This window comes from Pholcus phalangioides, unplaced genomic scaffold, assembly GCF_987345545.1.
Source record: "Pholcus phalangioides strain wild (caught in Gottingen) unplaced genomic scaffold, Ppha-v1.0 ptg000008l_1, whole genome shotgun sequence".
Lineage (NCBI taxonomy): Eukaryota > Metazoa > Arthropoda > Arachnida > Araneae > Pholcidae > Pholcus > Pholcus phalangioides.
In genome coordinates, this window is record NW_028301601.1 from 37,075,174 (window position 1) to 37,100,421 (window position 25,248).

A 25,248-nucleotide genomic window follows, 5' to 3' on the forward strand; every position below is an offset into this window, starting at 1 on the left:
GCGCACTGTTTTGTTCCCTTGCTTTATTGGTAACTCTTTTGATCATTTACACATGCTCTAGGGCACTTTTTGGTCACTCACGAGCTTGCATACGCTCTAGATCACTCTTTTGGTCATTATTGCACACACTCTACATGACTCACTGACCTGCTCCCTCGCTCTGTAGGCCATTCTTTTGATCATTCACATGCTTGCTGACGTTTCAACTCACTCATGTGCCGCAAACTCCCTCGGTCACTCTTTTGGCCACTCACTGACCTAGCCCCTTGCTGTTCGGGAAGAGACGGATTTATTTAAGTTTATACAAATTTTGCCATGTCCTCCCACTCTAACAGTACTAACTCTACTAACTTTCTTGGCCGCTCATTCCTCAAATTTGCCGCTGCCCTGAACTTGCCGTCCTGGACTAGATATAAGTCCAGGTTTAAATATGCCACTGCCTCCCCGGAAGTCTACGGACCACCTTCCGAAAACATTTTAGATTTCGGTGAAAAAACATGAAAAATTTATCCCAACTGAAAAGTATGTTAATAAATAAATTAGTGAGGCCTGAACTATTGACCCGAAGAATTCGATGAAATTTATGGCAGTATCAAAAAATTATAGCGGAAATAACAAAAACCATGAAAAATTGTCCAGTTTTTATCGTAAGACAAGTGTTTTTTTTGAATGTGTAAATAACCGCAGACTGACCTCGAGCCAAGCAGGTTTCTCTTCAATGTTTTTAATGGTCAATGGCGGTTAACGTTCGTTATTTTTATTTAAATTGCAAAACTCGGTTTCCGCGATCTCTCGATGACGGATTGAGTAAATAATCCGCCCTTTTTTTTGTTTTCCCATTTAGGTTTTTATGCCTCAAGCACCATTTATAAAACCGGTGCTGATTACATCTCGAGAAACAACACGGTCTCGTTTTTTTTCTCTTCTTTTAATGAGCACCGAAGTTGAACTGCCCATTGAGAAACAGTTTTTGTTATCGCCTATACGATTTGAAAATTCATTCCAATGTTAAATTTTTCCCAGCATATATAAGTAAATAGTAAATAAGTTTCTTAAATGAGCTAGGGGCTCATCGCGTAAAGGTGAGATAATATCGTTTCTAATTTCGATACCGTTACTGGGATCAGATAATGACTGAGGTCACGGCTGCCTCGATTGAATAGAATAAGAGCCGTTTTCGAATGTTACCGAGCTAATTTGATTGCTGTTGCGACACATTTTAACATGAATAAGCATTAATGTGTGAAAATGGTGAATCATTAATCGGAAGTTTCATAATATAATGAGTGTTTTCAATAGGAAAGATTGGGAAGGGGGGGGGGGGGAGGCGAAGAGTACAACATTTTAGACATATTTTTTTTTTTGCCGTTTATTTTGCTGACATGCGAAATTCGTGCAATTTTAAGAAAATAATTTTCAACCATTTTCCATCTGTTCTTCTCCTCAAAAGAAGAATGACCATATCTTCAAACTCGAAAATCATCACAATAAAAATTCATGATGACTTATACGCCTTCATATACGCAAATTTTATCAACTACAATATTTTCAGAGGAAACACAGTGTAGTCCCCCATATAAAGAAAATATTAATGATCTTCAATGTAGAGAAAATCATTTCAAAGAAAATGGGAAGTAAAAAGAATTTCAAGAAAATTAGGAGTGTAAAAATTTCATTCCAAAAATCCAAAAATTAAACTCGAAAAAAATGTTTAAAAAATACTTTTTACTGTTATTTTCGTAGAATCATCAACAGTTGAATTTATATTTCAAATTCCGAAATATAACGAGTTTAGAAGAAAAATTACAAAGAAGAACTACCGGCAGCGCGCGAGCCTGATACAAAGCTCTCGTGGCCCATCAATGTCGGATCTCCCAGTGATTTGAGGTATTCATAAACGTAATTCTGATTTTCACCAGTCACAAAGAATTTTGTTAGTGGGTTTTTTTTTTTAAACCCGTTCATTTTGATATTGAAAGATAGATGGCAGCGCTTGCCAAAAAATCTCACACACACATCTTTAGACCTTTAGACACTATTGCATTGATACCCCCCGGCTGTCGAAGATTTTTGACGTTAATACGTCTTTTAAATCATCTGCCGATACTGTGAGCATTCGCAAAAAAGTTGCGTGACGAAATTCTTTAAACGCTCATATTTCATTAAGTACCCAACGCCGTAAGTGGAAAGCAATAGTATCGTCAGGTGCACATTGCAAAGGTGCATTCAAAAATATCACTCCGGTTTCAATATCTCTTCTCCGTCTGGGCACCAGATCCGCTGTCTTGATCCGTAACAAATTGTTTTCTACTATATCTCTCGAGATATAGTTCACAACGAAAATAAATGACATGGTATCGTTTGTTAGCTATTCCAAAGACAAAGCCGAACGATAATGTCATGATTTCATTGTGTCAGTACCTAAAACACGATTCAATGCAAAAAACGTATTCACGTCAAAACTTGCGGCCGTACCCCAATTTTTTCAGCCTAGGATACGGATACAGATTCAGCCAAAAAAGTTTCAGTTTACGTGGATGTAACACAGCCCAACGAGGTTGACGTTTTTGGAATTTTTTGACGCAAAGTATATTCAGGGGCAATCGATTTCACTGAGGAATGTGAATGAGGTTTTTATGATGAGTGTAACCAAGTATCATCGAGAAAAATACGGAAAAAATAAAGTGCCAGAGAAAGTCTGCTAAAATCAAAAAATTAATTTGGCAAGTATGTGAGATGAATATTTTTATAGTCATATTCATTATAACAAAATTATCTCCAAAATATGAAAATTACCTTCATTCCTGATTCTTGTAAAGATTAAAAACTAAACCGAGTTTTTTTTTTTTTTTTTTTTTGAAAAACGGGACATTTTTATAAGAAAAAAGGGCGAAATACGGAAATATTCGTCATAGCGGTCATGTAAATGAGCAAGTCAGAGCGTCAAACATGTAATAGATTTTTTTTTCCAATGTTAGGTATGAGTTATTTATCCCGGCCCGGAAGTCTCCCCGGGGGGGAGGAACACTTATTTTCTCGAAGAAAATAATAAAAGATTGACATCCTATCCCAGAGAGCATCATAAACATCTCGTGAGCTGCAACAATTTACTGCTCCCTGGCACTTACAATAAGTATTTTGCATTCTTACATTTTGAAAAAACATGCTTAAGGCGCTTATATGCATACACGTACTTGATCATAAAAATATTTAAACACACATATTTTACCACATCTGTGAATTGACTATATAATTCGCTCAAACAATTGCCTGCCTAAAACAAAGTCATAAATTAGTTCATCTTGTTTACTTTTAGAATTACTTTCATTATGTTTTATTGATATGTTACAGTATCATTTTATGACAAATATTCACATAGTTGCCTAATTCACAAATACCGATGCTATTATGATTGAGACACGCATCACTACCATATATGAAAAGTGGAAGTGTCCACCTCTTCCAAATATATCAGCTTTTATTATTTGGTGTATATACACATTATGAACATTTTGAGGGTCAGGCATCAGTTTGAGGGTCAGGCAAAGGATGATTCCCATAGAAATCAGTGTTAAAATTGCCGATTTTACTGTAGAAATGCGAAAATTTGGTGGGGGTTTTCCGCCACATCAATAATTTTAAAAATACCGATTTTTGAAATATTGAGTTCGCTTAGAGATATACGAAGCCCAGGAGATTAAATATGAAGTAATTTGCCGGACCTACTTTTGAGTTGGATATCCATGCAATAACATTGATTTCAACTTTTTATTTATATCTTCTCAAGCATGAAAATTAATATCTCCGTATTGTCTTTTGATATTTATTTGCATAAATTCATGTGGGTTAGGATATTTTAAAATTAGTTATGAGCCCGTAAAAAGTGGATCGAAAAAATTCCACAGCTTTGATTGTGAGGTTCATTAACATCAATCTCTTTGGAGAATCAGTCCGGATCGCCAATTATTGACGTTATAGCCGGGTTTCATTGTAATTTAAAATTGTTTTATTTCTCACGAAGGTCACGAGATAATTCAGCAATGCGATCGATTTCGATTACATATAAGTGCTGTATATATGGTATTGATGTGTCGTTCGGTCAGTGGATCACGGATCAGAGAAGAAGATATCCCATATCTGTATATAATAAGAGGTTATTTAGTTTATCTTATTCATAACTAAATGGTGATGATGTAGAGACGCTGCTGCATTCTTTTGCGTGGCAGGCCCCTGGAGGCAAGAAATGACCGGCAGGCCATCGGGTCATGAGTGCCTCCACGAGAAACAAATTCAATTCAGAATAAGGGTCAAACGTACAACAGATTCTGAAACCGGGGAATTTCGTTGTTTTTATATTATTATTATTGCTATTATTATATAGAGGATTTTTTTTTTATTCAGAGGCCTCCAAAAGTTTCTCCTTCTACGTGGGAAAGAAAAAAAGAAGAAGGAATTGATTTACCGTCATTATTATTATTCTATACTGATCGCTTCCTGGTCTCGACTCGAAACATTATTCCTTTTAAGAAAAACGAGTTTTTTTATTTCACGTTACATGTTTCTTTTAACAACAGCTAAGGAAGGTATTGATGGATTTGAGACCGAGAATTCTCTACAACAAAATAACTTGTTGAGAAATTCTGTCGCGTAAAATGATCTTAGACACACTTCAAATGCCCGATTATTTTAAAAAAATAATTTATAAATTGGAAACACTGAAAAAAAAACCCGACAAAATTTATTAAAAAATCTGAATTGCAATTCGCAATTGGGAAGTGTTTGAAAAAATCTTAACCCTTTATCTACCACAATATCAAATGGAAATAAGAAAAAAATTACAATAAAAAAAAACATATATGAACATAATAAAAAAAATTAAAACGTAAATTGTAAAAATAATGATAATGAATGAAAATAAAAATATAATAATAATTATTATTATTATGTGTTAATCATTTGGTAGGTCATTTTAGCAGGTTCTAATTAGTTGTGATACAAAAAATATCTTTTTCAAACGAATGCTTAGTGTATAACAAATTATTTATCCTGGCTTCAAAGTACTGTCAGTATAGATAAAGGAATACCCTTTGTTTTCTGTAATATACTCTAATAAATTGAAATATTTTACGCGTCAGTGACAAAAAAAATAAAGGAATTTATGAATAAATTTTATTTTTTGATTCTTGTTAGGATGATTTTTTGTTGTTTTCCCGGATTCACAAAAATCAAATATTTTTCAAATTTTACGTTAGGGATCTCCATCATTTGCATATCGGAGAAATAATGCAGTTAAAAATTGACTTCATGGTATGGAATAGTTTTAGTTTCTTTTAAATAAATTTATAATATAATAAAAAGACTTTATATATATATAAAGAAAATAAAATTAGTTATTTAAGGAAATGAACGTTTAGAGTTAACAACATAGGGAAGTATTTTATTAAAAATGTTTGAATTAATTTTTGAATTTTTCTTTTGAATTAAAAAAAAATTATTAGACATTCAAACTGGATGTTCATTTTAATCATGAAAATTATAAATTGGATACAAAAACTGCACGACCCCTAAGGTACTCCATAAAATTGTATGTAGCTTAAAAAATCATAAAAATTGATGCAACTGGTATATTTGAATAAGGTTATTTGTATACGAAGAAGTTATTGTGTGACGAGGGGGGATTTTTTTTTTTTTTTTGGTACGCAAAAGAAGTGGTTAAAATTTTCTTCGACAGAGGACGCTGTAAACCAAACTGGAAGAAGTTATTGGAACTGAACTTTTCTTCAATATCTTCTGTGTTCGAAACGTTTGTAAAGCTTCAACTGGTGATTCGCGGCTGAGATAGAAATATTTTACCAGTACTTTATCCAACAATGCCAATGTCACAATGAAAACATTACGTAAGTGTGACTAACAGGAAAATTCAGAAATGAGCTGTTAATCGTATACCCTGTATTTTATAGGATTCTGATTTGCATATTTCCGGTGCAACACCATCTTTCGAATAAATTTTCAACTACTCTTTTTCTGTAGTAACAAAAAATCCTTCGTGAGAATTTTTTTCATTCAAATATACCGATTCCTTCACAATTTTTTTGTGTGTGAACCTGATTTTCTCTTGGGGGCCATTCAAGTATTACGTAAGCAGTTTTTCACCCATTTTTGACCCCCCTTCTCCCCCCCCTGTCAGCAAAAGTCAGCAAAACACTGACCCCCACCCCCACCCCCTCCCCCTCTGTCAGCAAAATTTCGTCAGCAGCTTAGAATATTTCATATCTTCAAAAAGAGGTGGTTGATGACGTAAGCAACCTTCAAACTCCCCTCCCCCCTTGTTATCAAAAGTCAGCAAATCCGAAACCCCCCCTCGCTCGATGCTGACGTAATACTTGAATGACCCCTTATTGCTATTTTTGCAGCTTGTACTACTGTATCAAAGTTGCTGAATCTTAAGTGCATGCAACATGTTTTTTGAGAAATGAACCCCTACTTTGGCTGTCTGACATTTTTTTTTTAAATTTCATGAATAAAAAAATTTGAAAATGTGAATTCATCATTGGGAAGTATTCAAAAAATACTTTTTTTTTATTCGTTTTTAAATTTTTTTAGATTTTTCATTATCTGTATTTTCGTTGTTACAGGAATGAAAGTCACGATGGCGACGACCAGGATGGACTGGTTCAACGCTTTAACGATCATGTTCATGGTATCATGTTACGTTCGATCCGTCGCGAGTCAAGATTACAGCCATAGACGAGATCCAACGCCGATTATGTATCCGGGTCAAGTCAACATAGGAGTCCTGGCCAATTTGCACGAGGCTCCAGCCCCAAATTCAACCAGCAACTGCGGGCCTCTAAGGCTGGATGCTGTGCAAAGGGTAATGGCATCCGTGTGGGCTGCGCATCAAGTCAACTTCAAAAAAGACGACCCCCAGGAGCTAAACATAGGTTGGTTCAATTTCTTCGTTCAATTAAAACACGATTTTTTTAATGGTATCAAGAATGCGAGATATTTCTTCTGTACAAAAATAATTTTTCTAGAATACAATTAAAATATCCATACGTACTATCATTTCCCGATCAATAATGTCATAAAATTATACAAACTTTAACAAGGATATCGGTTACAACGACTTCCTAGAAATGAGATAACTCGGAGGGGGTTGATGGACCTTTGTAGATTTAAGACCTCTGCCAAAGGGAAGTTGAGATTCGAAGAAATCTGAGCAATCTGTTGCTGTCACCTCTTGTACAAAGGCGACAGCAAAATAAGCCAAATTATCGTATTTGAAACTATTTTATTTACGGAAAATAATTACACCAGTGATTCTTAATAGGTTAACTCGGGCGAGTGGTGCCAACGAAATTAGTCTCATACCTAATGGTTCTACGAACGTAAAAACATCGGGGATTCCTAGATTACACCAATTTCTAGATTACTATTAAGTAGCCAACAATTGTTGAGAAATCATAGGCTAATGGAACAAGGTAGTATTACAATAGCAAGTGCAGATCCAGGGTGATGCGTGTGGTGGCAGTGTTCTAAATCATTGGTGGTCCGCTGGTCCGATTAAGCAATCGGATGTTAACAAATCACAGACCAAATAAACCACTGAGAAAAAAATTGTGGTGGTCCGCATGACCAGTGGCAAAAAACTTCACACCCCTTTCCCGCGATGATACATTGATCGCGGAAAAATCTCCTATGTGAAAATCGCCGATCCGCAATGGATTTTTTATGGCTTTTTGTCCCCTCCCCCGGGGTGGTATATCATCACTCTTTTAAATGCTAATATATGTTAGAAAATTAATTATAATTAATAATAACAGTTATTATTATTTAGAACAGATTTTGTATAGCTGACCAGTCATGATGTCTGCAGACCAGTAGGTTCTCGTATTCACTAGTCCGACATTTATTTTTCAGTTCTAACGCCGGATGCATGGGCCGAGATTCGGGACGACGCCCCCCCCCCCACCCCCAGCGTCAAAGGTGAAGTTGTCTGATCTAATGTATATATACATATATGAATTGACATCATCATCGTGCCCCCCCCCACCCCCAGCCCAGACTTCCAAGTCTATCTCCGCCTATGGCCGGATGGGGTGACATTTTGTAGATTGATGTCATTGCGGTCATTTCTGTCCCGTAAAATATGGGATGAAACCCATTTTTTGCTTATTTTTTTGGGAGGGGGATCACCCCCATCGCCCTTCTCTAAATCCGTGCCTCATATGCAGCGAGTAAAGTCCACTATGCTGAAAATTACTACTTCTATACATGTTGATATTAGGTAGGCATTCCAATGCCTGAGCTGCTACACATTGGACAGAGAGCTGGAATGAGAATTCACAGCAGCCGTTATCGCAATGACGACCAAGCCGAGCAAGTCTAAAATGCATAATACGCAACTAAAAAACGTGTCTGAATGTCTCTCGGACCAATGCCACCATACTCGAAGAATGAGTATGAACCCAATAAGGCATTTACAAACGTGACGACTCTGATCATTTTTTTTGTTTTTTTCACATTATGAGTTCGCTATTGAAGGGACCGTAAAAAATCTCGATGTGCGGAGAGGGGGGAGGCTGCTGCAATATGTAGGGGAGCCATGTAGTGGCACAAGGCCGAACTATCACCACAAATAAATATTGTAGAGTACATGCTACAAATTAGACAAGCTGCTGATGCGAAAAACATTATAACAGCTGGAAACAATTTAACACACGTGGAATGAAAAGTATCCGCGAGAACTGATTGCATCACTGATTCTGTAAACGGGGTGAATCAGCTTTTTTAGATGAAAGTTATCTCTTATCATGTCATTGTATCACAATATTGGGAAAACACATGAAACAAAGTATAAAATGCCATGATGATACGTTCGATGTTATTTATATCAATATTATGCATATTTTTGCTTATGAATTTCTTTCACGATTTCTATAGGTTTTAATACCTTGAGAAATTAAAAATGGGGAAAAAAGGAAAAAGGAAACAATCATTAAAAGTTGCTAAAAAAACTCGAAACCTGACCTTAAAATTGAATTGGAAGCCCATGTGTGTCAACGAAATTGAAGCCATTCGCACGTGAATGCGGACAGTGGCATTCAATAATGACTGTCACGTCATCCATCACACGTGAAAAAATTCATTTAAATAATTCGAAACGTCTTTCCGAAAATACAATCGCCCACGTATCTGTGGTCATCGTGAGACAAACGTCTTCTCGCAACGATGTCAAACATATTGATACACGTACCAAAGCCACAGAAGTGGGAAAGATACCAGAGATACTTGTTGCTGTTGCATCTGCATAAATAATATTTTTATTCAACCGAGAGACAGAGATAAAATTGAATGAGTAAATAGAATATAAATTTTTTGGTAAAGATAAGAAACACTTCTTTTTCTTTTTTTTTCATGACGACACTCGTTTCCTTTTTACAATCGATCGCGTCCTCGTTCTGTTGGATGGACATGCTAACAACTCTCTTCTGAGCAACAGCGTCCGGAATTTAGTCAGGCAGATGCGCATGTTTTTTCGCAATATCGAATCTTGCGAGAACAAAAGTCACTATTCACGGGGCTAAAAACAAGCATGAGCTTTTTTTTTCTGTCGTTTCAGACAGTTATGAGTGCTTATACCACAATCGAGAAACAATGAAGAGATTTCCTCTTCTACTATGTAATTATGCAGTTAGTATCGGTAGCCGTTGGCCAATGTCATCAATGAGGTGTTATCGTGATCCTGTAAGTGCCCATCATTCGTTGCACGCATGTGCAGCGAATCTACTTATGTGTAGGAGAAAATAAACCGTGAAGTTTTTCTGCAACTTTCCGGTACTTTCTATCCATAAGTTTTGGTTGCGGAATTTGTATTGGTGAGAAATGAAGAATGAGAGAGATTTTTTTTAGATAAGTAGCTCTCAATCTGTGGGTCGTAGTTCCTAGGTATCCGGTAATATTGATGTGTGATTGCTCAAGCTTAAGCTCTTTTCTAGAGTAGAGGTTTTCAACATTTTAGTTCGCGTGAAACCTTCGATAGTTACGAAACTGTTCCATGGAACCCAAACCACGGTATTTTTTTGTTCATGATATTTTGTATGTGTATGTATACGGTGAAGCCTCTCAATAACAGACACCCTCGGGACCAGACATTTTATCCCATAAATAGAGGAGGTATCCCTTATTCAGACTGTCCCTTAAACGGAAGTTTGACTATAGTGACTATAGTTTGACTATACACAGTAGAACATTATAACGGACCCTATTAGAGGCGTAACTCGCTGTAAGCGATTAATTTAACACGTTGTATTTGTATTAATTGGTTCCGCAAAGTAGTCGCGTAAAGTGAATTGAATTTAGCATGGGAAAGATATGGATAGGCGGTTGGTTTTCTTCAGAAGGATTTAAAAAAATGAATCCAACAGCAAAGGAACTTTTTTTTAGCGAATTAATTTTTGAAACTTATAAATGAATCCCGTGAATTTGGCAAATATTCATGAATTAAATCAATACCTTTTTCCGTTTCCACTGCTTGTGATTGATTCTAGTGAGTGTGGATGTTTTCTTTGCTGAAGAGCATGATATGATAGGCTCATAACTCTTTTTAATGAAACAAACAGTCGAGAATCGGTTGACAAGCAGCATTTTTAGTCTCCTCATAAAAACTTTAGCAGAAGAGCCAGAGAATTCCACATATTTTTCGCAAATATGAGAATTTTAGTTTTACTGGAACCATTTTTAAATTTCTCATTTCATTGCCAATGAGTTACCCAACCTCGTTCATTAGTGAGATCTGGTGAAGATTTAACTATGTTATATACATATTCATTCTGGACCCGCCTTGCAAGTGGGCCCTGTGTGCGTGCACCTGTTGCACCTGCCTAGTTACGGCATTGTACATGTGTATACTAGTAAAGTTCTCCCTGACACTGTCCCAGCTCTTGATGGGGCTAAAATTGGCTATAGTGAGCAGAGCTTGGCCCGTGTTTGGTTTGAAACAAATGGGAGAAGAACCATATAAAAAAAACATTAATATTTCTCCAGTAGGCCTGTAGATGTTTGTACTGTAAAAAGATGGAGAATTTTTGACAACACGGAACGCCCAAAAATCTGTTGCAGAACCCTATGGTTCCATTGAACACTCTTTCAAACCTATATCTTGGACAATTCAATAATGAACATAATGATATTGGATGTCATTTCTTTCGAGTACGCAAGCATTGGAGTACCTATGAATCCACCACCCCCACCGTCACCACAGCGGTGATCGACTGAAGTTGGTTTTCCGTGGTTACCAACTTCGAGTCAGAATGCGTGCCGATCTCCCCGTTAAAAAGTCTCGCCATAGAGAGTAACAGGCCAACAACGATGCAATTCATTATTCAATAATTATACTTACTCAAACTTGGAAAAAGTGATGGCAGATGGCAATACTACATATAACAGACATTAAACAGAAACGAACTTCCCGTTAGGTTCACAACACGTACACGCTTATTGCGGCATGTACTAATTCATTAGAATTTCCTAAGATGAATGTGCACGAGGTGCATATACGGTTTGGTCAGTAGTATTATACCTATTAATAAAGACGTTCAATATTCAAAAACGTTGAAGACTCCTTTGATGGAGTCGCTGTCCATCGGGTATTGCATATTCTTCATCGAGAGTCATCATCACAGTGAACGTTTTTTTATGAATTGCAATTTTTGCAATAACCCACGTTTAAAAGGGATGAAACTGCAGTAAATTGTCAAGAGGCTATAAAACGTGACTGTAGTTGGCCCATGGAATGAAATGGCCTGCTGAGTGTTGATGTAAATACAATATCAAACTCGTCAACTTCAAAGTTGACAAGTTTTTCAACTTTTTTTTCATTTATTTCGCAGTTTTTAACTGTTTCAATGAATTGTTGGTGCACTTTATATGAAGTTGGCTGAGAGAGGGAACAAAAATGCAATTTCTTAGATGTTTTGTTTGTCAAGGGTGAAAGAGAGTGATCAATCACCTCCTCCATTGAGCGATCTTATGTACATTTTCGAGCCTCATTTTCGTTATAAAAGCCACTGACCGGAGTATCTCGATGGTGAATCTCTCTCTCTCTTACTCCTATTCAAACTTTGCAACGAATAACAAAGTGCTTTTCAGAAACATTTTCAAGACCAACATTCAAGAAGAAAAATTTCCCGGAAGGAAGACCATTACTCCTATCTCTTAAAAGCGTTTCTCCATCTTATTTCTTTATTGTACGGGATTCTTTCTCGAAAGCCGTTGTGGAGAGATATTGAAAAATAAATAAATGAATAAACGAAAACATGCCAGAATATACAGTGGAAGGTAGTGTTTCATGTTGTAGGCAATTCATCCATCCGTAGCGGGCAATTATCTCCATGTTTAGTCGTGGTTAAAGGTCGTAAAGTTGAACGTTCACCTATAGAGATATATGGTGGCGTTTTATACCGGGTAAACATCGTGAAGGAAGAAGAGCTTCCGCTACTTTCATTATTATGTATGATGATTCATTTATTCTTTCATTGAGGAGGAACGGCATCTGACGAGAAACCATTTACTCGTAACAGATTCTTTGATTTTGCTTTCTTCGCGGGAGGAGATGATTGCTAATGCACACACATCATCGCGATCTCTGCTTATATTGTGATCATCCACCTTTTATGTGTGCTCTCGAGCGCTTATATACGAGATGAGCATAAAATATGTTGGTTGGTTTAGAGCGTTCTGCAGCTCTGCAACCTATAATAGTCTGATCTATACGAAAATTTGTGCTTATATCAAATAAACCGACGGAGGGCTATTTTTTACGGTCTGGGGAGGATTCAAATAAATATTTATCGTTGAACCTTATTTTTTTTTTTCAAAGATGATGCTGTCGTCTCCCATGAGCCCTAGAAGATTATGATAAGAGCCGCCCATGTGGTAAATTTTACACCATATGCTTAAACTCAAATTAGCACATTGTGATTTCTTGAATGCAATTTAAAGGGAATGTTTTCAGTTTAAGTGTTAATCAAGACTTGAGTTCAAAAATGGGGCACGAGTATCGAGCTCTCTTGGTGCTTGCGAGCATACACTGAACTTTATGTTGTATCGTCCACATGCTATTACTATCACTACTAAACCACGCAACTTCACTTCTTAAAAAATTCCTCTGAGAGACGTCTAACACACTGATGCATGTCAGAATGTGTCGTGTATGTATTGCGTGCTATTGCCAGGTTTGCCTCTGAGAAATGCTTGTCATGTGTTCTAAAAGTGCCGCCATCTGTCGAACGAATTCGGAAGCAAACAACTCGGCAGTTTGCTTTGCCCGTATAACGTACTATGCGTGAATTTAAATGTTGTAGGCTTGATTTCTCTCTTAGTAGAGACATTTTTCATATGGTAGATTAGCTCGTAATTGCACCTCGATTTTCGAATGCCACAGAAAACCAACATTCAGCCACCACGGTCTAGCGGTCACTGCGGCGTAGCAGTCAGCGCAACTGCGGCGAAAAGCGTCTCAAAGTACTAGCTGTCGACAGTACTCAGGTGCGACCTTGGTAGAAAACTTATATAAAAACTTGAAGCAATGCTCTATCGAAGGCGGACTGCTTTGATTGCCCCCCCCACGGTGCACCGCTAACTTTTGCCAGGGTGGAGCGGTGGTCCTAAAAAAATTCTTCGTAGTGATTCTTTATTAGACTTCATTTGGGAAGTCGCGGATAAAAGTTGATTAGGGGTCATTCAAGTATTACGTCAGCATCGAAAGGAGGGTGGTTTGAAGGTTGCTTACGTCATCAACCACTCTTTTTGAAGATATGAAATAGTCTAAGCTGCTGACGAAATTTTGCTGACAGGGAGGGGGGTGTCAAAACTAACTAAAAATCTGCTTACGTAATACTTGAATGACCCCTTAGGTAAAGGGGTGCCGCGGGTGAAAAAAGTTTGAGCCTTTGAACTAAGCACATGGGATTCTCTCAGTACTATTACAATCCATTACATTTGGATACTGTAAATCCGGACATTCTGTATATTTAAAATTTTAGGTATACGTATAACTTCTTAATAATTTTTAAAAGTTTGGTGTTCAGTGTGGAAGATGTTCAAAAAAATTGTTTCTATCCTCAGGTATGTACATATACGACACATGTGGCAGAGAAGACGTTGCGCAGCGTCAAATCTACAGGCTTCTTGGGCACGTTGGACACGTACAGACCACCAGCTGCTCTGATAAACGGATACCACCTCTTTTCGGTTAGTACTCATCGCAATCTATATTAACTCAGTTTTTCCTATATATCGATTTACTATATTACATTTCACTGATACAACTTTTACATTTTTGACTAATGCATACAGGGTTGGGTAATACTAAATTGGAAGAGTTATCAATAGGGATGCGTAATTTTCGTATGCGATAGATTCGAAATTTACAATTTTAAATGAATAAATGCGAAAATATTATTTTTACCACTTTACTGCGAAAAAAATCTGGATTATTTACACGTTTTGAGAAGCGAAATTAAGTACTAGTAATTCGACTAGGCCCCTGAATTCTACAACTGCGTCGATGTGCAGTTCTTTGATACTTGGCCTCAAACTTTAACTATAATAAAAATTGTGTTGTTAGTTTAATTCATTTTTGGTGATGAATGCAAAATTTTTGATTTGAAAAATATTTTTGTGGATGAATGCAACATTTTTGCGGCTGAATGCAAAATTTTTGATTCGAAAAATATTTTTGTGGATGAATGCAACATTTTTGCGGATCAATGCAACATTTTTGCGGATCAATGCAACATTTTTGCGGATCAATGCAACATTTTTGCGGATCAATGCAACATTTTTGCGGAGGAATGTAACATTTTTGCGGATCAATGCAACATTTTTGCGGATGAATGAAAAATTTTTTATTCGAAAAATATTTTTGTGGATGAATGCAACATTTTTGCGGATCAATGCAACATTTTTGCGGATCAATGCAACATTTTTGCGGATCAATGCAACATTTTTGCGGATCAATGCAACATTTTTGCGGAGGAATGTAACATTTTTGCGGAGGAATGTAACATTTTTGCGGATCAATGCAACATTTTTGCGGATCAATGCAACATTTTTGCGGATCAATGCAACATTTTTGCGGATCAATGCAACATTTTTGCGGAGGAATGTAACATTTTTGCGGATCAATGCAACATTTTTGTGGATGAATGAAAAATTTTTTATTCGAAAAATATTTTTGTGGATGAATGCAACATTTTTGCGGATCAATGCAACATTTTTGCGGATCAATGCAACATTTTTGCGGAGGAATGTAACATTTTTGCGGATCAATGCAACATTTTTGCGGATGAATGAAAAATTTTTTATTCGAAAAATATTTTTGTGGATGAATGCAACATTTTTGATTTGACTTTTTTTTTTGTCGCATGAATGTAAAATTTTTAATTTGAATTTTTTTTTGCGAGTGGATGTAAAGTTTTCGATTTGAAAAATACTTTTATCAAATCAAATTTTTTTTTTACGGATGAACGTAAAACTTTTTATCAAAAACATTTTTGAAGATGAAACCAAAATTCTAAACTCGAAATTTTTTATTTTTTCGACTAAATGCGAAATTTCCGATTTATTTTTGTGAAATTTACGTTTTTCTAATGATGTCTTCATATTTTTTAAATTTCCGTATTGTTTGAAATGCTTTCAGCCGTGATAACAGAAGGCGACGCAAGTACTATGAGGACACCCCTTACTCTTCTGGAGTCGTTCGGAGTTCCAGTCGTGTCTGCATCTAGTGCAACCCCAACAGAAGCGTTCCAGAACGATACAAAATCAAAGGGTGACATTTACCTAAGCACTGCACCGACAACAGCAGCTCTGGCGAGAGTAAGTGCACAAATGAAACGATTATTCTCTCAGTAGACGACGTGGCTACATTCAAGTAGAGGCAGTAAATGCTGCCTTCTCATTTGTCCGACATGAGAGCTGCACACGTGGATATAACGTCATCCACATTTCTTTTTTGAATCGAAATTGTGGGTTATGCATTTATTAAATGCTTATATTAATTTTTTTCGTAGGCGGCAGTGACAGTACTGCGCCAACTCAGGCTGCTGGAAGTCGCTGTCATCGCGGAAGATCAACCGCCAAATGAAATATTCGGTGACTTTGCCCGCGAAGCTCACATTTCCGGAATGCAAGCCCTGCCGGTCGACCATCCCTCTATAGTCGGAGATCCAGACAACTTCCTCGCCTCGTTGCAAGTCGTGTCCGAGTATGGCAGGGTAAGTATGTCCAAAAAGTAGCCTACTCATAAAACTACTTTATTCAACAATCCTCGGCACGTGTTTTGATATCCTTTTTTTTTATTACTCTATGTTGCAGTCAAGGCTGAAAGCAGTGGTCTTCCTGATCAACGAAGAGCAAGCGGTGGATCTGCTGACATCCATCGACTCTAGCAATTACCCTCAGATGCCTTGGGTGATAGTAACCCCGAAAGACATCTCCCCGATCATTCTCAAAAAATTCAAAAGGCATCAACTCAGGCGACTCCAACAGGTTCTGTTGCTTTCGGCAGAAGCCACCCCGATCCCAGAGTTTCAGGATTACTTCAAGCAGCTTCTGCAAGAGGACACCATCCGCTACCACCCGTTGCTGGAAGAATTCGCGGAGGTCGTAACTGGGAAGAAGAAAAGCGGTATGTATGTACGTTGCGCACGCGGGCGCAAATGGGATAAATCCGGTTATTGTGCATAAATGCCGACAATTTTGGTAAATTTGATAAATTTCCATGAACTCATCACTTTCTACCGGTGATTATGCATAATACCCAAGAGTCGTTGGTAATAAATGCTAAAAAAATTATCACATTTACCGGTGATTGTGACTGCGTTGAAAAACACGATAAATTGTTTTAAATGCATCACATTATTATGCAGAATCGCCATTTTTCGTATTGGTAAAGATGATAAATCGGTCACATTGCCGTGATAAGATTTGTTATTTCTGCTTGTGAGTCAGAGTCTGAATCGGACATACTAATGAACTCTGATTTAACGAATTTTTCCAAACATCCCCGAAACATTTCCTATTTGACGAATTCTGAAATTCCGTCCTCAGTATAACGAACTTCTATTTAACAAATTTTGCGACGTTACCCTGATATGATGAACTCATATTTAACATATTCTGCAATCGTACCCAGATGTAACGAACTGTCATTTAACAAATTCTTCGATTTAACAAATTTTTACATATCAGATCCGAATATAACAAACGAGTTCCGCAATCGGGCCTTGATATAATTCACCCCATTTGACAAAATATACACTGGACCTCGATATATCAAAGTCTCATTTAACAAATTTTACACCGTAATTTCGTACGTAGATATTACATATCATTTTGTAAAATTTTCATTACGTATAACTTTTTTAGCATTTATCAAATTTACCAACGATGCTCGCGCATTATGCATAACCACCGGTAAAAGTGATAAATTTATCAAACTTATCGAGACGATTATGCATAATGACCGATTATTCGTATTTTCCTAGTTGCATGTACAAAACACCTTGAAAACATTAGTGAAAATTTCCTATGCAGGTCGATGTTGAATGTAACTTCCAATGTCCATGTTTGAAATAATTTTTTTTTCCTCTTTTTTTTTTGGTGAAGGAATTGAAGACATGTTTCGCAGTGATAGCGACGGCGCCATATCACTGATGAGGGAAATAATCGCAACGACGCCATCCTCAGAAAATAAGGACATTCTCTCTTCGTACGAACCGGCTGACGTCTCGTCCATAGTGAAGGCAGTTTGGACACTCGCCGCTTCGTTGAAGACCGTCCAGAAAAGGTCTTGCAGGAGAGGAACGGACTGTCTCTTGTACCTGAGGAGGTCTCTGAGCTCTTACGTGCTAAAAGCCGCAAAGTTGCTGAACTACACCCTAGACGAGAATAGCGGAGCGTCCGACATGGAAGGGACGAGATTGAGGTTCCTCGAGGATGGCACTTTGACATCCGTTCGTTTCAGTCTTAAGGGGTTCACCCACCGAGGGGACGTTCAAGAGGTACCAACATATCACCTAATTACATCATATACATTTTCATAAAACGATAGCGTGAACTATATAATTCATCACTCTTAGAAACGATAAGGCGCCTTGAATATCTGGCGGACTCATCGAGAGTGGAGATACCACTTTTATGTTTAATGTGACGTCTAATTGTAAACACGGAAAAGGAAACTGCTATCGGCTGTAGCGATAATGTTGACTACACATGTGAATTAATGGCGGATGATAAGTCAGCATGGGTTTTATAGCGGCTATAGAAAACAAATAATCAAAAGCTACGCGGCATCAGTGATGAATTCAAATGAGGCCACTGCGATTCCCTACAGAAAAATAAAATAATCAATGGGTTCTGTCACTCTGATCAATCTTAATTTATCTACGAGAATATGCGCGAACTTAGTAATCATAGGCGGAGATAGACTTGGAAATCTGGGGGGCACGGTCATTATTGCTGGGGGGGGGGGGGGACGATGATGATGATAATTCATATATACATTAGATCAGTCGACTCCACCACTGGGGAGGGCAGTGCCATCCCCCACCCCCCGTATCTCCGCCCATGATTGGAATCTAAACTAAAGCTCCCCTCCTATTATTTTCAGCCCTGTACGCACAGGCTTTTGGCAGCAATATTCAACAACCTCTAGTTTCAGATATTTTTGGGCAATTTACGAGAGAAAACTCAATTTCCAAGATGCATTTTACTAATTAAAACTGCCAACGGGATCGATGTTGGAACTTATCATGGCGAAAGGATCGCGTAATTCACGAGGAATAGTTTCAGATTGTATTTGAAATAGCTGTTCCAGATGATATATCTAGAAGCTCTCATTGCAATTAGCTTATCATGTGAATGTTCTCTCAGTATCCTCAGGGGCGAATTTATGGTTTTGCCATCGTTTTCTCTATTTCTTGTCTACTTTTATGACCACTCGTTTTTCGAATTCGTCACCGACTCTGTCTTTACGTCAGGCTTTTGGTCACTCACATACCTACACACTTTTCAGGTCACTCACTGACCTGGTTCCTAACTCCCCATCTAGGTTACTCTTTTTGGTCATTCACATACTTGCACACTGTTTTGGTCACTCACGTGTTTGTACACGCTGAAGGTCATTCAGCCTACCTAAAATACCAACCAAAGATGGTCTCTCTGGGCGGTCAGTGGTCATGTCTGTCTGTCTGTCTATAGATCACTCTTATAATCGCCCATCGTCTTCGTGCTGCAATATCTAGGTCACTCTTTTGACCACTCCCATGCTCACACACTGATTAGATCACTTTTCACTCACTTAGCTAGTCCCTCGTTCTCAAGGCAGAAGTGGATTTATGGCTTCACAAATTTTGTTAACTTCCTCCCATTGTATTAATTTTCTTGAATACTCATCCCTCAAATTTTCTGCCCTGGGCTATTGCCCGCTAATTTTCCACCCTTGTAAATCATCCTATATCTCTTATTCACCCCTTTTTCACATGCTTGCACACTTTCTAGGTCACTCTGTTGATCACTCACTCTCTGATCTGGTTCCTCGCTCCCTTGATCACTCTTTTAGTCATTCACATACCTGCACACTGTTTTGTTCACTGACCAACCTAGCGCCTCACTCTCAGCAGAAGTGGATTTGTTGCCATGCAAACTTTGCCGCCTCTTTCTCCCATGGTACTTCAATTTCTTTTTACCAATCATTTTTCAAATTTGCCGCTCCTCCGAACTTGCCACCTTGGGCTATGGCCCACCAAGCCGTCCCCGTAAATACGACATTGAATATACATGGTTATAAATTTCAATTGATATCATATTGAGTTCGATTCAAATATATCGTTTATTTTTATCTGATTGATTGGTAATTAATTCCCTCGTTTCAGGTCGGCTGGTACAGCGACGAAGACGGCCTCGTCGTAGATCACGATGTTATACTACCCTTCAATGGATTTGTTTTCAAAAATATCGAAACAGCAGTCTCAGCGGCACCCACTCCTCCACCTAAAATACTTCCGAACACCAAATTGCACTCCAGGACGACGCCGTCTCTACCCACGGAAACGACGGTCAGTCGAATGGCGGTGAATACGAAAACCGAATCGCCTCTGTGGCTCAGAAAGACCATGGCAAATCGAGCTACTACTGTGCCTGTTTCTGAGGCAGTTCCAACATCATCTGAGAGGAATTCGGACGAAGAAGGTACTAGGACCGAACCATCGTCGTTATCACGTGACACAGATTACACGAGCTGGAATATATTGGACGACGTTTCGGAGGTAAAAAATTCCTTCACCACGCCTCAGGAACAGGACCACAAGACAAAACTCGAGAGAGAATCAACGTCCGCGAGTTACATCGACGAGACTACGTCTAAAGACGTCTCCGATAGCGATACTTCAGACGAGCCAAACCTAGTTATCCCGAAGAGAACGTTGAATCTAAGTTATAGTCCGAAGCAGAAAGACCGGGAGATGAACTTGATCATCGACTCCCTGGGCCCTACTTACAGCAAGGATGGGTCATATCCCAACGACACGACGTCGGTGTCTGTGACGAGTCACCATCTCAACGAGCCCATGATCACCGATGCTCTGAGGCAATCAGAACACGAAGTCCACCATACGGTGCTTTCTTTCGGATCTAGCGGCCCGGCGATGGCAAGGTCTATAGACAGGACGTCCGCTGGTGTAGTTCCTCCTCTCGCTTCTGAAGACGTAAAAGTGGTTTCGGCGAGCAAAAACCTGCATATTTCGGTATGGTTGGCTCGTCCTTGGGCACTGTCGGTGCTCGGTATCTGCGGTTTCGGTATTCTAGTTACGATGTACGTGCTCGTGTTCCTCCTGGTTAAGGCATGCGAAGGATCTCTGAAAAAAACCAACACCCTGATAGCCGTGGCGCAGTTGTTGTCCCTGATAATGCTTTACGTCTCGGCTGGTCTGTTCACCTGGAAACCTTCGTCTCTCCTTTGCGGGCTGCAGAGACTGCTCCCCAACATGAGCTACGCTTTCTGCTTCGGCTGTCTCCTGCTGAAGGGAATGCACCTCAGAGCTCAGAACAGCCTCGGGTTAGGCGGCAGCGTCAACCGGTTCAACCAAGTCCTGACACTGTTCTTCATAGCGGGAGTTCAGGCTGCCCTGGAAATACAATGGTGGTTCGTACGCCCACCTTCGGTCGCTTTCGCAACGCTGGAATGCATCACGACGAAAGAGGAGATAATGGAATCTCAGGGATACGTGTCGTTCTTGCTTCTCCTCGGCGTCCTGCTTTCGGTCTCCACCAGGAAAATATCTTACAACTGCCAGGAAGTGCGCAGCCTCATCGGCACGAGTCTGACCTGCCTGATCGTGTTTCTGGCTTGGGACGCCGCCTGCTGGTTGCTTCCAGACTCGAACAGCAGGAACATCGCGGCCCCGTCGGCGATGATAGTTACGGCTGTCGCTGTCCTCGTCGGCATTTTCGGTCCTCAGTTGTTCGCTATTCACAAGTACGGAGGCTTCCCGCACAAACCTCTCTCGTACGCCGATTCCCTGTCCACCGTATTCACTATGTTCAAGGACCTGGATAATGGTTCGAGCAGTGGCACCACGAGCGGAAGGGGCAATAAGACGGCCAAGACGGTGGAGACGCCTTTTGGAAATGAAGTTGTCAACGAAGGCACGAGGAATCCCTTGTACAACGATTTCCAGTCGGCGTATCCATGATCTCCCGAACTCTCAGTGTAATACGCCCTGTCCTTTCTTTACAAGTATGTGTGAGTTAAAGTCGGGCCACATTCGTGTCCAGCCTAGCCCAATACATTGCAAAGTCGGTCTTGACGGGTAGTGTGGTCGCTCCACCATTGGCAACGATCGTCAAATGTTGGAGGCTGGAAGGTATTGGCAGGCTAGTCCAACGGAACGATCAGGACCATACCCCAGTTCCCCACACTAAGTAATAAAGACCCGCCTTTCTTCTCTATCTTCCAATCCGTCTGGCCACACGTTGGTCAAAGAATGTCAACAGTCACAACACGGGGAGTATTTGGAAGCAAATATTTACCAAAGAACATTGGACCACGTAGGGCTGGAATGTAGCCAGCCTATGACACTGGTGCTTTATTGCAGTAGGGGGGAGGCAAACATTGGAAGCAAATAATTGCGAATGACTATTGAACCAGACTGGACATGGGTGTGGCCCTAGCTTAACGCCATCGAACAAAAGAAGTCGGACATTGTCAGCAGTTACAGAACTTCCCAAGATATGTTCTCTATACGTACGTCTGTTGTTTCATGCGTTAGTCTGTGCCAGTGAAAACGTGGACATCGTGAGATTTCGAATTCGGTGATGAGCGCGACTCTCAATCCAGATTCTCCTAATTTATTAGATCAGGGGGGGTGAAGGGGAACATTTTCGTTCATATTCGTGTGATGTTGTTGTTCCACAGAAACTCTCTGTTCCGCACATTTCTCATGGCTGTTCTTGGCAAACCACCATGTAAGAGAGAGAGAGAGAAAAAAAGAGTCTTTCACTTATTCGTACATTATCGCAACACACGGATCCAAGAACCGTGTGAGCAACTCATTTGGTGGCAGAAATAAACAATATTTGTTGTTATGAGTGTTGTCTTTCAACTAATAGACGCTTCTCACGAGGGACCTCATCTTTTGCGTAACATTATTATTTACTATGAGGAAAAAATTATTTTCATTGTGTCGGTAGAACCGAAAAAAATTTGTTGAATAAAAATATTCGAAAAAAGAACTCGTTATTTTTCTGAAAACATTTTTTTCCACGAAATCCCAAAAATTTGATCATTGGTGAATAAAATTTGCGTATGCGAATTATACGTTGGAACATACGGTATACATGTTACGATAAATGTCACAAATCCGTAACAAATATGTTATGCATAACCGCTGACCATTTTGGTAAGTTTGACAAATTTCCCTAAATTTATCACTTTTACTGGCAATTATGCATGATACCCAAGCGTCTTCGGCTAATTTGATAAATAATAAAGAAATTATCACTTCTATCGGTGATAATTCTCAAGATCCGTGAGAACATGATAAACCGTACGAAATTCATCACATTTGGCCAGTTATTATGCATAGTCTCCATTTGTATTGCAAAATATGTTAAGTAGGTTCCCATGCCATGATTATATTTATTATTTAAATGATCGTACTTGTGAGCCAGAGTCAGAACCGGATATAATGAACTCTGCTTTAACGGATTTTTCCGAAAATCCCCGAAAGAACACCTATTTGATGAATTCTGAAATCGTACCTAAATATAGCGAACCCCATTTGAATGATTTCTTGCTTGAACAAATTTTGCGATCGTCCCCCGATATAACGAATGCAAAGGGAACACCTGCTACACTAATTTTTCTCTTCTCTACTACCTCAAAAAGTTCATTTTTGTTTTCAAATTACAGCAGAACCCCGATATATCCAATCATATAAAACCGATATTTTTATACGTTAAATCGATAAAAATTATTACATCGTGGTTGCGATCGACACAAGTGTTCGCATATCTTCATATAGTGGCCAATTAATAATGAATTAATAATTAGTCATAATCGTTTATTTCTTTCGTGGGCCGCATTTTGGCCGCGGACCGGAAGTTGTTCACCCCTGCTGTATAGATATCGCAGTATAATTTAAATTTAGAACTGCATAAAAACTCAAACAAAAAAAAATAATTAAAGACAAATACAACATAATTAACGGTTTCTCTCTTCTTTTTTTTTTTTTTTAATTGCACAACAGTATGTTACAGGGTCACTTTGATAATATAACTTTGAAAGGTTATAGATTCTCTATAACTATAACGAAAACATGCAATACATGGTATACAGAACTGAAGCATCGACATACACTTCGCGGGGTTTGTTTTCACCAACTCTTCAGGTGCACCACTTCAGGTATTCCTAGATAAGGTCGATCGAAACACACACACACACAATCCATTCGAAAATTTACACAATAAATTTTGTACAGGCACTGATAGTCACCGGTCATTTATATTATAAACGCACATTTCTCTTTTCTCTCTTATATAACAAATCATTATATATATATATCAAATTATATAAACGTGTGATTTACCATTTATTCTTGTCCGTGATCCAGAACAAAGAGAGAGAACAATGCGCCATATCTCACCAAGTGTTCAATCATTGAAGTGGTTCAGATGTAATAGAAAACTAAGGATATATATATATATATATATATATATATGTTAAACAACTCCTCTTCATCGTTTTAAAATGGTACAGCACACTACCAATTATAATTCGGTTTAATTAATTATTGGCCATAATTTTTTCTTTCAAATAGTGTGCTTGGGCTTAGATATAATTATACAATTATTATTGTTGTTGTAATTTCGAGGAGGGATGGGGGGATGCGAGCCTGTCTCCCGTTCGGGAAACTCTCACCGCAGACAGCAGGCAGACTTTCAACATTATACTTGTATGACATGAAAATTCAAGCATGTCATCTTCACTTCAAAATATGGGAGATAGGTGGCTGCACCCGCACGAACGTGAAATACGCATAACTCTGACTTTATAAATACGTTAGTGCCACACATGTACATACATACACACATTTCAAACGTTCCAGTATGTAACCAATTCATTAGAAATTCCGCAGAGTAATGTGTGCGACAGAGCTCTTCAACCTTTTTTTGTCCTTGTCGCGAGCACTGCCAGTTCATCATCGAAAGAAGAACGCCCTTATGGCAAGTTTGACATACGTATGTGTAAAATCTCGGGATGAGCTTAATTCTTCAATATAATTTGTACAGAGTATTCAATTGGGACGATTATGCACCCGTGAGCATGAGCATCGAGCACTCTGGGTGCTTCAGAGAGCATCGCAGTGCTCGTGAACAACAGGTTGTTGAAGACATAGGCAAAGATAGACTTGAAAGTCTGGGGGAGCACGATGATGATGATGTCATTCGTATATACACATATACATTAAATCAGCCGACTCCACCTTTGACGATGGGGAGAAGGTAGTACACCTTCAAATGCAAGGAGCACGTGAGACTAGTGCCCCTTGTGCTAGATCAGAGAGGGCGTCGAATTCCCCATTTAACCCCTTCTAAAACATTACAGATGAAATGTTTACCGCAGTTCACAAGTTACAGTCAAAACTCGACACCATAAATACGTTAGGGCCACACAAACAC

The 25,248-nt window shown here is 38.7% G+C and overlaps 1 protein-coding gene across 2 annotated transcripts in view; it reads left to right on the forward strand.

Moving 5' to 3' along the window:
• The window catches only part of LOC149084236 (uncharacterized), an 88,573-nt gene extending 66,028 nt beyond the window's left edge, over nucleotides 1-22,545 (forward strand). For both annotated transcript variants that reach the window (XM_089234584.1, XM_089234583.1), the window contains exons 2-8: nucleotides 6,636-6,944; nucleotides 14,131-14,256; nucleotides 15,707-15,885; nucleotides 16,080-16,283; nucleotides 16,384-16,696; nucleotides 17,677-18,071; nucleotides 19,944-22,545. In XM_089234584.1, coding sequence (XP_089090710.1) covers nucleotides 6,638-6,944; nucleotides 14,131-14,256; nucleotides 15,707-15,885; nucleotides 16,080-16,283; nucleotides 16,384-16,696; nucleotides 17,677-18,071; nucleotides 19,944-21,761 — 3,342 coding nt within the window. In that variant the 5' untranslated portion in view covers nucleotides 6,636-6,637 and the 3' untranslated portion in view covers nucleotides 21,762-22,545. The remainder of the gene's footprint in view (nucleotides 1-6,635; nucleotides 6,945-14,130; nucleotides 14,257-15,706; nucleotides 15,886-16,079; nucleotides 16,284-16,383; nucleotides 16,697-17,676; nucleotides 18,072-19,943) is intronic.
• The last annotated feature ends 2,703 nt before the right edge of the window (nucleotides 22,546-25,248 follow it).